This window comes from Pyxicephalus adspersus, chromosome Z, assembly GCF_032062135.1.
Source record: "Pyxicephalus adspersus chromosome Z, UCB_Pads_2.0, whole genome shotgun sequence".
Classification (NCBI taxonomy): Eukaryota; Metazoa; Chordata; class Amphibia; order Anura; family Pyxicephalidae; genus Pyxicephalus; species Pyxicephalus adspersus.
Genome location: NC_092871.1, coordinates 50191568 through 50205579, shown reverse-complemented (window position 1 = coordinate 50205579; position 14012 = coordinate 50191568). Strand labels below are relative to the sequence as shown.

Here is a 14012-nt window from a genome sequence, read left to right as displayed (position 1 = left end):
GTGTCCAGAGACCTGCCCACCGCCCTGAGCCTGGGATCTGTAAGGGGGCCATGGTCCGTGGCTCTGGCTGGTGCGCCTCCGAGGCCAGAGCTGCGGACAACCTGTTGGTGCCTTAGATTACGTTAATGACATAGGACTATGGTAGAGACAGTAGATTGTGAGCCCCTTTGAAGGACAGTTCATGATATGACAATGGACTGTGTAAAGTGCTGCGTTGTAATATGTCGGTGCTATACAAATAATTGTTAATTTTAATCCTTCCTACCCTATCAAACACAAAAAAAAAAATTATTTCAATCGTTGTCAATCTACTTTTGGATCTAGCAACAACTACATAATTCAAGGGCCTGCATGGTTGGATAAACATTAGGAACAATGTTTATGTGAGCCCTGACATTATATAGTTCTGGTAAATTTAACCCTTTATAGTCTATAATGACTGCCACATTATTGGAATTTTTTTTCTTTTTTACCACTGCACTCCTGGCTGGGAGATGTTGCTGATGTGATCAGGTCAGACCACAAGTCCAGGGCTGCAAATACTTGTATCAGGATGCGATGCGGTATGGTGTGTGGGTTGAAAAGATCACTTACCAAAGCTCTTCTCTATACAGTAATCCTAGAAACCTTCTGCTCCAAGCACCTGGTTTGGGGCTCTCAGATAGCAGTTGCTACTGAAGAATGCATAGGTTGATTGGAACTTTTTATACTTGATCAGCTTTAGAATCATACAGAAATACTGGAGATCTAACTTACCCCTGATTTCCTCATAAATAGAAACTGGAACTGCAAAATACTATCGCTTAGTGGGGTTATTAAAGTGCCTTTTCAAAGTAATATTGTGAAGTTAAAAAATGATTTGAAGTTTGAAAATAAAATTGAGAGAAACAAATTTCAAAATCAATTGGAGATAATTAATTCTAATTATTTATTTTAGTCTGTTATCATGATATTCAATTCTCTCCAAGCTTTACTGTTATTTTCTCTACTGTTTCCAGCTAAATCAGTATTGCCTCACAAAAGCAGTAGACCCCAGATTCCCATATCTAATGCCACAAAGCGCAGTTTTATGGCAAGTCCGTCAACCACAGTGGATTCTCACAGTGAAACACGAAGCTACCTGCAGCTGGAGGAGGCAGAGAAGTAGGTGGAATATTTTCTTTAGTGATTTATTTTTTACATTTTTGTTTATTTATTTATTTTTAACCTTTTTTTTTGTTGTTTTTTCTCCATTGCATGTTTTGAGGTATAGCTTGATTTTGTTGCAAGCTGGCATGACAGCCATAGGCTTGGCCAAATCTGTAAATAATGGTTTTCTAGCCTAAAGATTTATCCAGTGTCCTTATGGGCTTCTAATAAAGATAAACATTCTATTTTCTGCTGGATTCTAGTTGGCAGCTGTAAACAGGCGGCTTAAGCTGCTTAAAATTATACCTCCACTTACTTGCTAAAAGATTTCAACTTCTTGCTACATCTAGACTGGCAGTTCAGTTACTCTTTAACCTTCCTAGCTGTCTCATTCTGGCCGTATTTCCATGCTAAAAGTGGTACCAGTTTTTGCATGGAAATTTATTTTACTTTGTTCGTCTATAATTTTTAGGCATAAACTCACCAAAACATGTCTAATAGTTCATAAATGTAATAATAAACTTAACCCCCCCCCCACACACACACACACACAAAAATCTGTTAAAAAAATAATGTATTATGTAATAAAACTGTACAGCAGCATATATAATATATATGTAATATAATTATATATATTATATGAATATTTATTTGTATTGGACTCAATAAAGCTAAGGTGGTAAGCACCCAACCCCTCCCATTTAGTGGAGTAAGCTGGGGTAGGTTAAATGCCCACGAGCATGCATAATGACCAGCAACTCATCAGTAGCAGTGACTTGGCTCTTTAACCCCCCCCCAGCGGTATTCCCTAGTGGGACTTTGGTTGGATTTTACCTGCAAACTGGTAATCCCGGGTCACACTTGGGGTCGCTAAAAGCAATAAAAAACCCCACTTACCTTGTTTCTTTGGCATCCTCCGGCGTCCAGCTCGTCCGTCCAGGTCCTCAGGCGGCGCCCCCCCTCTTCGATCGTCAGTTCGTGCTAGAGGTGCGGCGGGAAATTCAAATAATTTTATATTGGTTTCAATACAAAATAACTGCAACACAAAGAAATCTTCATATATTATATAATTTTAATGTTATATTATAATTAATATAATTAGGTGTGCATAAAAATAGTGAAACCTGTAATATAACTGTACAGCCGGGTGGTAGGAAGCTGTAACCGGGTGGTAAAAAAGGGGGTGTGGCAAAACACGGCAAATTTAGTGCACCCAGTTGTTTATGCCTCGGGTATCCAGTAACCTCTTATTGTTTCAGTGCTCTACCTTCTCCCAATTATTTGTTACAACTTTGTAATGCCTGCCCCGTTAGTATATCCAATTTTTCTATTCTATGTATTTTCACACAACTGTCCTATGCCGTGTATTGTGACCCAACTTACTAGTGTTCTAAGTTTTAAGAGTTTATTCCTTTGTAGTAGTGTAATAGTATAATGAATGTGGTGTAACAAGTGAGGCTTAGCACATATTAGCAGCAAAAAACATTTACCCTTCTGAGTGACTTCTGGCAACTGCTAGGCACCTAGGATTGGTAACAGGCCTATATATATATATATATATATATATATATATATATATATATACTACTGTACAGTTATATTACATGTTTCACTACTTTTATGCACACTTTTCAGGCTTTTTGCCTAAAAATATGGACAAAATTAGAACGCCAGGGGGGTTAAGGCTTTGTCTACACCAATGTTTTAAAAAATGAATGTAAACGTTCCTACTGCGTTTATATGCTTATTGTTATGTGTTTTTGGGCACTTTTTATTACAGTTTTAAATCTTGCCTTGAAAATGCTGGAAAACCTCTGTTAAGTTTTTACAGCGTTTTCACACGTTTTTAATGCGTTTACGTTTCAAGGGCTTATAAACACTGGAAAACGCTCCATTGAAATCATTGGAAACGTTTACCCGCGTTTTTGGGTGTTTTCCAGCAATAACCCAGCCGTCTAAATTTTTAAAAACGTTGCGAGCAATGTTATAGATAACGCTCCTAAACATGCCTCAAGGAAATGTCCTGGTGTAGATTTGCCTATTGGAATGCATGGGAATTTCAAACATGGGCTTTTAAAGCCTCAGACAGTTAAACACTGGAGAAAATGTCCCTGTTTAATGTACAGCGCTGCGTAATATGTTGGTGCTATATAAATCCTGTTTAATAATAATAATGTCCATGTTAGACTAAGCCTAATATTTCTTACTTTGAACTGCAGTAGTGAATTCTGTTCCCAAAAGTTTAGGAATTCATTACACATAATATGCTATGATGTAATTTGTTAGCTTTCTATACAGAACTTCCAATTTGATACGAAACATAATTTCCACACAACCATTAAAAGAAATATATTGTGGAGTTCCTTGCACTGGGCCTCTTGGATTAATTTTAAATAAATAAAAAAAAATATATAGTAAAGTTTTTTTTTTAAACTTACCTTTAATGTGCTTTCTGCATTGTGATTTAATAATTGTTTGTACTACTTCTGCTTGTTTTCCGGGTTGTTACTCAATCCCTGTAATTAACATTTTCTAATAATTACTCTGTAGCGGGAAAGGAAGCACAGCATTTAGTCCATCCCATCCGCTCTTGCCTTTAAGACAGAAGCAGCAGAAGACTGTGCATTCAGACGACAGCCCTAGTAAGTATATGCTTCACATTGTTGAATTTGGTTAAATCCACAGTGTTTATTCGGAACTTTAGTCAAACGCTGACCTTAGGGCTGCTGGGTCTCTACTGCATCTATAAAACTGACTTTTACAGCAATGCAATGCTTACAGGATTGCCACTGAGAAGCTGCTTTTCTGTTGTCCTTTCTGCATGTCCACCAAAAGGCAGTTGTAAGGCAAGGGCCCTGCAGACATATTTTCCTGAGATGAGTGTTGTCGAAGCTACTCCAGCAAATAGGTTTATATTTCACGGCTGAAAATAATTACTATAGATGCAGCATGGTACCTATGCAACAAGATTAGTACTAAGTAGAATTTTTTTCTCCTTTGTTCAGTTATTCCATATTATTTTTTTCTTACTTCTGAACATGTTCTAATAATTACAATAATGTCAGTAGTGTAGTAGTGTCGTGTAGTGTACGGATTACATCATTTTTGCCATGGGTTGTATTAGAAAATTGCTTTTCGTGTAAAAAAGTTTTTTTTTTCAGTTATTTTGTTTCTACCTCCTTCTGTTTATTTCACTTTGTCTCTTTCTTTGTAAACAATTACTTACTAGAAGGTGAAAGCAGTTTTCTGTATTTATCCAGTACACTCACCATCATTCTATTAGTTATTGTCATGTTTGGTATCACTGTTTGTGCCATCCTCCTAAGCAATGTATTCGTTATCAATGTTAGTTGGATATTTAGGCAAAACAATTTCTTTTCTATCTTCAATCAGATTTACTAGCTAAATTGCTTACTAAACATTTTTCAGTAATCCTAATATTTAAGCTGCCTGTATTTTTGGTTGCTTAGGAGTTTATTGTGAACATTTTTCCCTATAGATCACAGAGATCGTGCTAATTCTTTGACACGAACTGATGTACCATCTCGATCATCGGTGGCATGGGCAGAAAAAAGACAGAGGTTAGTAATTTCACTTCATTTAGTAAACTCATCATTGTGCAATGATCTTGTTTATGAAATTCTTTAAAATTTACTTATTACAAATAACAGACAACAAAGTAAAAATCTACTCTGTAGACTGTAGACACCATTTGACTAGCTGCCCTTATTGTCAAAAAAGCAGTCTTTGTTTAGGACCCCATTTTATTTTCATGTTGTAGACCTGCCTAGACATACAGGTAAAGAAGCCTGTCATGAGATACGCGTTTGTCTACCACTGCTGATGTTAGTTCCTGGGATGCACGTTGGCATCTTGGCCTCAAAACTTTGTTAATCATTAATTCAGAACAAGTATTTTGATCATGAATGTGTTATAAAAGTTAGAAGTCCTGCTTTGTATTCTTTCTCTGGGTTGGTGGAGCAAATTATTGTTAGTAAAGTTAAAATTACTACATCAGGCAACTAGCATTTGCATAGTGATCAGCATAGTTCCTTAACAGGTTTTCCTAAAATCTGTCCAATTTCTTCTGAAAATGTTAGTTTCTTAGCTGTGCTTACAATTCCTTGATGTTAATACATTTTAGATCATTTGTTGAAAGGCTCTTGAGGCAGGTCATAAGTTCTAAGGTCATTGGTTGCAAATATGCTTATAGATTTTTTTTTTAAAGCTTTACTTCACATTTACAACTTGTTAAATCAATCACTCTAGTGATCGTCTACTGCTTATGTGAGGTTTCCTCCCACTTTTTGCTTACATCACAAGAGTTGGTTTGCTCTTCCTCTTAGTTGGCAATAAAAGCCACTTTCAAGATTCCCCAAAAAATTTAGGAAGCCAAAAGACTAATTGACAGTATTTGTTTTGTAACCATATGATTGAGAACTCAAATGCGGTTGTCAGTCACATAATGTGACATGAATTTGAAGCTGATGAAATTTTTATTTTTTTTTGTTTTTTTTTTATAGACCTCTCTCCCAGCCTCCATTTGCCCTTCACTGTGCTGATGATGTTGATGCAACCTCGGGAGATAGTATTAGCCTTGCTCGGTCAATTAGCAAAGACAGCTTAGCTTCAAACATCATAAATGCCACTCCTAAGCACCAACTGCCTATATCATCTGCACCTGTTAGTTCAAAGAGTCTTTTAAGACATGTAGATATGGAAGATGAAGAAGAAGAACTTGTTGCGTATATTAGATCAGGTGAAGCACCAAATCAAGAAGATCTTGAATTACAGAGCATCTCCTCCAGAGCTTCAAGTCAGCAGGAAACAGCAAGGTCTCCAAGGATACTACAACCAGATATAGAAAAAACAGACGGCTTCTTCCTAGAGCCTCTAATGCCTGCAATCCTTAAACCGGCTAAAGAAAAACAAATTGTCCATAAAAGGGAAGAATATGGTGAAGGCAAGCCAAAGGGATTTGTTTCTAGACATGAAAATGAAGCCTCCAAGTCCAGAAATAAAATTGCTACTAATCGCTCTGCACATGATTTGAACAGAACTTATACCCCTGTCAGTAGTTCTGTATTCCCAGGCACAGAAAGTCCTAGGATAGAACCTTTACAAGCATCGATGGAAAGTGCTGCTACAGCTTTTCGACCTCTTGCCACGAGTAGTGTTGATCTATCAGTTCAACCTAGTGGTGGATTTTTCCTTCATGATTCTAAATCAGACAATGTTGATGAAGGAAACCTGGCACATCTCCTATTGGATAAAATCAAAGATCAAGAAAGCACATGGACATTGTCAAGGCAAGACTCTGACTCTGACAATCTTGATCTAGAAGAGGAGTGTGACCAAGAACTCCCTCTTCCTCACCTGGTATGCAAATACATTGGTGAAGAAGAGTCTGCTAAACTGCAGGAAGACATGAAAGTAAAGGAAAATGATGACAAAGATGATGCCAGTGGACGGTCAAGTCCTTGTTTAAGCACCATTTCCCAAGTCAGCAGTCTCTCACTGGCAAGTGGGAGTGTACGAATGACTAGTTTTGCAGAGAGAAAGTTTCAAAGACTTAATAGCTATGAAACAAAATCTAGTACAAGCAGTTCACAGAAAACAACCCCTGATGGTTCTGAATGTTGTCCGCCTCCCTTGACTACTTGGAAACAGCGAAGGGAGCAGAGTCCTGGTGGACAAAGCAAAGACCACACAAATGTCTTGGCTTCTGAGCTGGTACAACTTCACATGCAGTTAGAAGAGAAGAGGCGAGCCATTGAAGCTCAGAAGAAAAAGATGGAGTCACTGTCGGCACGTCAGCGTTTAAAACTGGGAAAGGCCGCGTTTTTGAATGTCGTGAAAAAAAGCAAGCATGATGGGACCACTCATATGTTGAGACCAGAACATCCTCTAAAGGACTTCACCAAGCAAAGTGTAGATGAGGCAGATGCAGTGTCCATCACCTCTAAAGCCGAACAGGTCCTTGAAAAATCAGACTTACCAAGTGAAGTTTCTAAACGACCGAATGTTCAAGAATATTTAGAACAAAAGCCTAGGGAGCCTGATTTAAATGAAGGTGAAATGTGTAATGTGGAATGTGATCCCAGCCCTGACGATGTTGATTCTGAGATTGATGCGAATGAATGTAATCTATCAATTGAAAAGTTGAATGAGACTATAAGCACTCTACAGCAAGCGATACTAAAAATATCCCAGCAGCAAGAACTACTGATGAAAGCTCCAGCTTCTGTGCTCCCATCCCTCAAGAACAGTAGTCAAGACCTTAAATTAAACCCCCCTGTTCACTTTGTGGAGCCTCTGTCTCCACCAGGAGCAGGCACAGGACCTCGTAAAAACAGATTTGGTCCAGGCAGAAGCGCGCGCTCTTCTCGGGTCTCAGAACATAAAATGTCTAAAGAAAAAATGCAGAACTCTTCCCGTGTTATAACTCCAACTCAAAGTATAGAGACCTTACCTCATTTAAAACCTGTTCCAGCTCTGAAATCAGCCATCACACTTACAGGAGATGTTTTAGATAAAAATACAGAGCAAAATGAGAGCCATCCTGATAAACCTGCAGATGGCTTCCGGCTACATGAGGATAACAACCAGAGGACATTTGTTCTTTCTACGTCCAAAGATGCCAATATTTTATCTGAACAAGCTCAAAAAGATGCTGTCAACAATGTATGGGTGGCTTGCATGGGCTCCTCAGAGAGTTCAGGAAAAGAGAATGTTCCTGTAGATGAACAACTTAAAATCAAGTCTAGTTTGATAGAAGTTGATCTTTCTGAGCTTAAAGATCCTGATGAAGAGGAAGGGACTGAAAATACTGAGAAGTCCACGGACATCATTGTTGAAGATCAGAAATCTGGAGTTGGGTTTTTCTTCAAAGTGAGTAATTGTTCCCCCTCCCCCTCATCTCCCTTTTCTTTTCTTTCTTTGGTTTTCCCAGTCTGACAAAAAATTAAGGTTTTAGGTAGTTTTTGTAGGCATTAACTTGCATTGTTTTCTCCCACCAGTTGTCTAGAGAGGAACTACAGGCCTTCAGGTTCTGAAAATTTGCTTTTAGATTTTCATGTAAATTGTTTGAACAAAGGATGTGTAGCTTAATTGATGTAACACCCACTGCCACCCCTTCTTATTCTCCCTAGATAGATATTTTTATTGGTACCATTTTTTTAATATCCATCATTTTTCATCAATTTTGTCACCAGTAAACTGATAAGCTGTATTCCTTTAATTCATTCTAGCCAAATCATCAGGTTTCTTTTTACAAAATTACCTAATATTTTTGTACTGTGTAAAAAAATAGCATGTGGGCTGAAAGTTCAAATGTATGCTCATGTACTTAGTGTGTGTGTGTCACATTGTGGTCTATGTCAGTGCTATATAAATATAATAATGGCACATTAAACCAAACCTCTCCCTGTTTTACAACTGATCCCCACTGTTTTCTTTATCACTTCTAGGATGAACAGAAAGCAGAGGATGAGCTGGCCAAGAAGCGAGCTGCATTTTTATTGAAGCAGCAAAAGAAGGCAGAGGAAGCGCGTCTGAGGAAACAGCAACTGGAAGCTGAAATTGAACTAAAGAGAGATGAAGCCCGGTAAACATGCATACAGCCATCATAGATGTAATAAGTATATGAACTTTGCCACCTGTGGTTCTCAGTACAGTTTAGGAAATATGCTAGACTTACCATATATTTAACATATAATTATGAAAACAAAAATAAATGTTTCTATTTGCCTGTAAAATTAAACTTATTGTACGGTTTCTTTGCATCTGAAGGCGAAAAGCTGAAGAAGAGCGAATACGAAAGGATGAGGAGAAGGCCAGAAGAGAACTAATCAAACAAGAGTATCTGAGACGGAAGCAGCAACAAATATTGGAGGAGCAAGGGATAGGTCGGCCTAAACCGAAGCCCAAAGCCAAAAAATCTCGTCCAAAGTCTGTTCATAGAGAGGAATCCAACAGTGACTCAGGAACCAAATATTCCTCTACACGTAAGATCACTTTTGTTGTATTTGAAATAATATTTCAGCCATCTTCTGAATCCTTTTTGTAGCACTTCTTTGTGCTGTGTTGCTCCGTGATGACAGAATAGCAGTGTTTTTATTGCTCAAAATTTAAGCTCTCCCTACTTATACTTTGCCTCCTATACCCCAAAGGTTTAAAAACGATAATTCCATCTAATATATAGTAATCTGGCAATAATTTGTGAGCATTTTATGCTGTTTATGCATCTGTATTGAAATGTCTGTATGATAACAGCTAAACACCGTATAGTTCTTTCCAGTATGTTAAAGCTTTGATACAGAAAGTTAAAGAAAAACCTTATTTTCAATAAAGGCCCATGTCCTCCCCCTTCCTTTTTCTGTAGCTGATAACTTAAGCAGCGCACAGTCTGGCTCAAGCCTGTCATTGGCATCTGGTGCAACTACAGAAGCTGAGAGTGTCCATTCTGGTGGAACACCATCACACAGGTATTTTTCACTATATATTGTCTATGGTTTTGCTGAGGGTAATTTTAATTTATATTTTGAGAATTGCCTAAGTATACAAAAAAATGCCAGAATGTAATTTGTATAATGCAGATTTTGGAAACTATACACTTATAGGTTGGATTTGATCGGCACTGTGCAACATTGACAGCAGTGTACATTATAGTAGTTCAAGTTCTGTGGTACATAGTGGAACAAATGATCAGGTCTGCTTAAAGGGGATTTCCCATGAAGTTGGTTTGTCTACGTTATGAAGAGCACCTGTGCTTGTTGCCTGTTAGCAGATCAGAATTCTCAAGCACCGCCTAAAAATTTAAGCATTCATGACAGATGAGTAGGGTTACAATGTATACATTTTTGTGTCTGATGTCACATTGTATTTCTTCTTACATTTAGAGTGGACTCAGTGGAAGCCTTGACGCTGGGAAGTAGACACCATAGCAAAACTGCAGAGCGAGATTGGGAAAATGCATCCACTGCATCATCTATAGCATCAGTGGCTGAATATTCAGGTGCCCCTTTATCTCTTCCCTGATTCCTATAATTCTTCACTTTGTCGTATTGTCCTGACTACTTTCAAGGGTTGCTGTGGGCTTCTGTATAATGTCACAGAGAAAATTGTAACTACAAAAACAAATGAGGAAATGTGCCTGTAAGGACATATACAATGGGGTTCATTTGGGGTTAGACTGCATGGTGGCCATCTAAAGATTTATTTATACAGTTTCCTTTGAGTGCAGCAGATGCTCTGAAACTCTAATACAAAGTTCAACAAGGAGGTTTGACTTTGGATAATTCTTGCTGCTGGTCAGTAGCTAACAAAAAACCTGACTATTTGAATTCCATGTTTTCATAGGAGCTCTCCAGGTACAAAGGGAAAAAAGATGTCTGTGGGAACTTGTAGCTGCCTGCTACTATTCTTCTGTCTATTCTAAGCTTTATCCATCTTTATTTGTTTATCTTTGGTAATGCGATAAATTATAATTTTTTTAACAATTTTTTCCTACATTTTATTGCCTAGTGTCACAGTATCATTAATATACATTTATAAATATTTTGCACATGCTGTAGTTCTATAAAAAAAAATAAAAGCTGAATCTAAAATCTCATATACAAATGCTTTATTACAGACTCCTGGCCTAGAGGCATAGCATGTTATCCCAGTACAGTATAGCAATAATTATTATTCCTGCTGTTTTTCTAGGTCCGAAACTTTATAGGGAGCCAAGCAGCAAGTCCAATAAACCAATAATCCACAATGCTATATCACACTGTTGCCTGGCTGGGAAGGTGAATGAAACACAGAAGAATCAAACTTTGGATGTAAGTAAAATCTGTTTAAATTTTTTTTTATAAAGTGGTAAGTGAGGCCTACCAATGCAGAAAGCACTTTTGTTTACATAGAGTGGGTATAAACAAAGGTGAATGATTTCCATTTGGTTGCTGGGTTAATGCATTTACTTTATCACAGCATAGCTTCAAACAAATGTGTGAAATATCATTGGGCCTCGTATGTATTTCAATTGCATTAAATTATTTTTCAGTCTGGCTACTTCCTGACGGCAGCAAAAATTGTTATTAAGAGACACTGGTGTTCCGCTGTCTTGTTTTAGTTGGCACACATCTACTCAACCTTTAAATCTGGGTTTTAGTGGCAACTGTCCGACCTGTGGCAGGCGCATTTCAGAGGGGGAGAGATCTCAGGGTAGTCATGATTTGTATGCTGGAGATTACCAGTTTTCCAAAAAGCAAGCAAAAGTTCAGTCTTGGTATTGTCCTTCATAAAGTATTTTATTGTATTATGGATCCTGTTGTGTATTAGTTGGCTATAATGTTTAAAATATTGTGTGCTTAGTTTTCATGTTCTTTGTTGATTTTTCCTGAAATTCAGGAGCTTGAAAAGTGCGACTCTAACCACTACATCATCTTGTTCCGTGACGCCGGATGCCAATTTCGAGCACTTTATTCCTATTACCCTGACTCTGAGGAAATCTGCAAGCTGACTGGGACAGGTCCTAAGAGCATCAGCAAGAAAATGATCGACAAACTGTATAAATACAGCTCAGATAGAAAACAGTTTACTGTCATCCCCGCCAAAACCATGTCAGTAAGTGTTGATGCACTGACTATCCATAATCACTTGTGGCAGGCCAAACGACCCCCGCTGCCTAAGAAGAATCCCGTATACAAGTGAGGCTTTGCTGACAGGAGGTAACCGATCACCCTGGCTTTAGGGACCATGTTTACGCCTTTAGTGGATACAAATTCTGCAGCACTTTGAATGTCCTTTTTTTTTCTTTTCTCCACCAAATGGAATTTTAACTTGAAGGTTTTACACGGTAAAAAAAAATTTAAAATGGACAAAGTACCGTTCCTGTTGAAGCTTCATGTACATCCTGGCTCCAGAGTCGCCTTCCCTGAAGCAGAATAACATTGAGATGCATTGTCCATACCAACTGTATTCTTTATTATTGTAATCTGGTTTTCTCTCTTTGTGGAAATTAAAGGAGCATGTTTCAAATCCCTGAAAAGTGTGTTCCTAAATTAAAGGGTATCTGTGAGGATGGCTTTTACCACCACAGCCGAGGCCCCCAGCCAGCCTTGGAGGCTGTCATTGACCTACTCTCAGAAAAAGTGCTAGTTCTGGACACAACACACTGTTGCAGTTTTATGCACATTGTTTGGGCAGTGAGAGTTGCCAGTGCTGGATAGGAACCACTAGTGAGTCAGGTATCTAAGCATCCTGAAATGTTCCCTTTCACTTATACATTAATGATTGTCTATAGCTGCTGCCAGCTTGCCAAAATGGCCACTTTGTTTTTTGTTTTTTTTATATGCTAGTCTGTTATTGAAAATCACCAGAATTTGGAATCAAAGTGTCTGCAAATAAGTTGTATCACCTGCTGCCCTCTTCGCTGCTGATTTTCAATCTACAAGTGATTGACCTGTTAGAATTGTGTACAGATGCCTGTCAACACATACAATGAATGATGCATTTGATTCTTGAAAATTCATAATTTAAACCGAACACCCCTTTTTTCTTGATGTTTTTTATATAGCGGTACAGCGATTCCTCCCTCTTTCCTATGGATTAATCCTCTTTCCCATGGATTAGTTCTTCTAACATATTCGTCCTTGACAGTGTATGGTATAGAAAGTAGGTATATTCCACACTGAGCATGGTACTGCTGTCTATATCTGATTTAACAGTGCACTTAAAGATCAACACAGTCCTTTTTTAATGTTTTTATGATGTGTTAAAATTGTAATTATCTTATTTGTTGCTGTGTACTCTGCAAAAAAGCACACCTGAGAAGCTACCGTGCTTGTGTTCAAAATATATTTATATTTTTTTCTGAGGTGGGTTATTTATTATTTGAAGGAAAAATTTTTCTTTGCATTCCCTTATCAAAAAAGTTTCTTTGCATTTTAGACAACTGTGTGTTTTTTTCTCTTTATTTTGAAGGATATTTTACCTGCTTACAATCAGGTCCATTTGTTACAACTTTCTACTTCTAAAAAAAAAAAACCTGAAAACACTAAATGCTTTTTTTCTTTTGAGATGGAATGCACTTTGGACTTTTGGTTATCTGTTCCCCTCTCTGTATGACCCCACTCAACATAATGTGAATTTATGTTACAGTTTAAATGAAACGTAACAAATAAATTATTTAAATATTATATTTTTGAGAGTAATATTTTTTTTCTTTTTCGGTTTGCACAAGTTTTACGTTCTGAAGTATTACTTGAATTTAGAGGTTGGTACTGTAGAAGATGTTCTTAAGTATGTTAAAGCAGGTTTAGGTTACTTGTATTGTCCTAGCTGTTGTTGAACTACAAGTAATAACATGCCATGACAGGTTTTGAAAAGTTTAAGTCTGTCTTGGAAGCTCCCTGGCACACCTGCTGTTGTCTGATCCTAGTGTGCTAGCTATGCTATGACTTGTAGTTCTGCACTGCAGGCTTCTCTAGCCTGACACAAGATTTTTTTTTTTTTTTTTTAATCTTTTGTTGTCCTGATGTAGAACAGATATAGAATCTTCACTGACTGATTTCAAATGTCTGTTTAAATGCCCATAATACCCTTCCACGCTTTTCTCTACTTGCTGCGTTTTTTGTATATACTTGTTGTTGATGTCTGTGTATATAACCAAAAGCTTTATAAGTATACAGTGCTGAATGATTTGTTACCATGCTGTCCCCATGCCTGTGTTCCCCTCTCCTCACCATGGTTTATTTATTTTATTAAGGCACTGAAATTAAATAAAATAAATACTGTGTATATAAATATACTTATGACTTTTAGTTTTGTGTTTATTGCATTATCATGGTTGTGTGCTTTTTATTTTTTCCTTCTTCATTAAACTTTTATAAATGGTC

General features: G+C 37.5%; 1 protein-coding gene across 2 annotated transcripts in view; it reads left to right on the top strand.

The window, feature by feature from the left end:
• Positions 1-14012, top strand: part of CAMSAP1 (calmodulin regulated spectrin associated protein 1) — a 35905-nt gene extending 21893 nt beyond the window's left edge. For both annotated transcript variants that reach the window (XM_072431879.1, XM_072431878.1), the window contains 10 exons: positions 999-1143; positions 3679-3770; positions 4628-4709; positions 5652-8019; positions 8598-8734; positions 8920-9134; positions 9512-9614; positions 10029-10144; positions 10837-10955; positions 11524-14012. In XM_072431879.1, the coding sequence (XP_072287980.1) occupies positions 999-1143; positions 3679-3770; positions 4628-4709; positions 5652-8019; positions 8598-8734; positions 8920-9134; positions 9512-9614; positions 10029-10144; positions 10837-10955; positions 11524-11826 (3680 nt within the window). In that variant the 3' untranslated portion in view covers positions 11827-14012. The remainder of the gene's footprint in view (positions 1-998; positions 1144-3678; positions 3771-4627; positions 4710-5651; positions 8020-8597; positions 8735-8919; positions 9135-9511; positions 9615-10028; positions 10145-10836; positions 10956-11523) is intronic.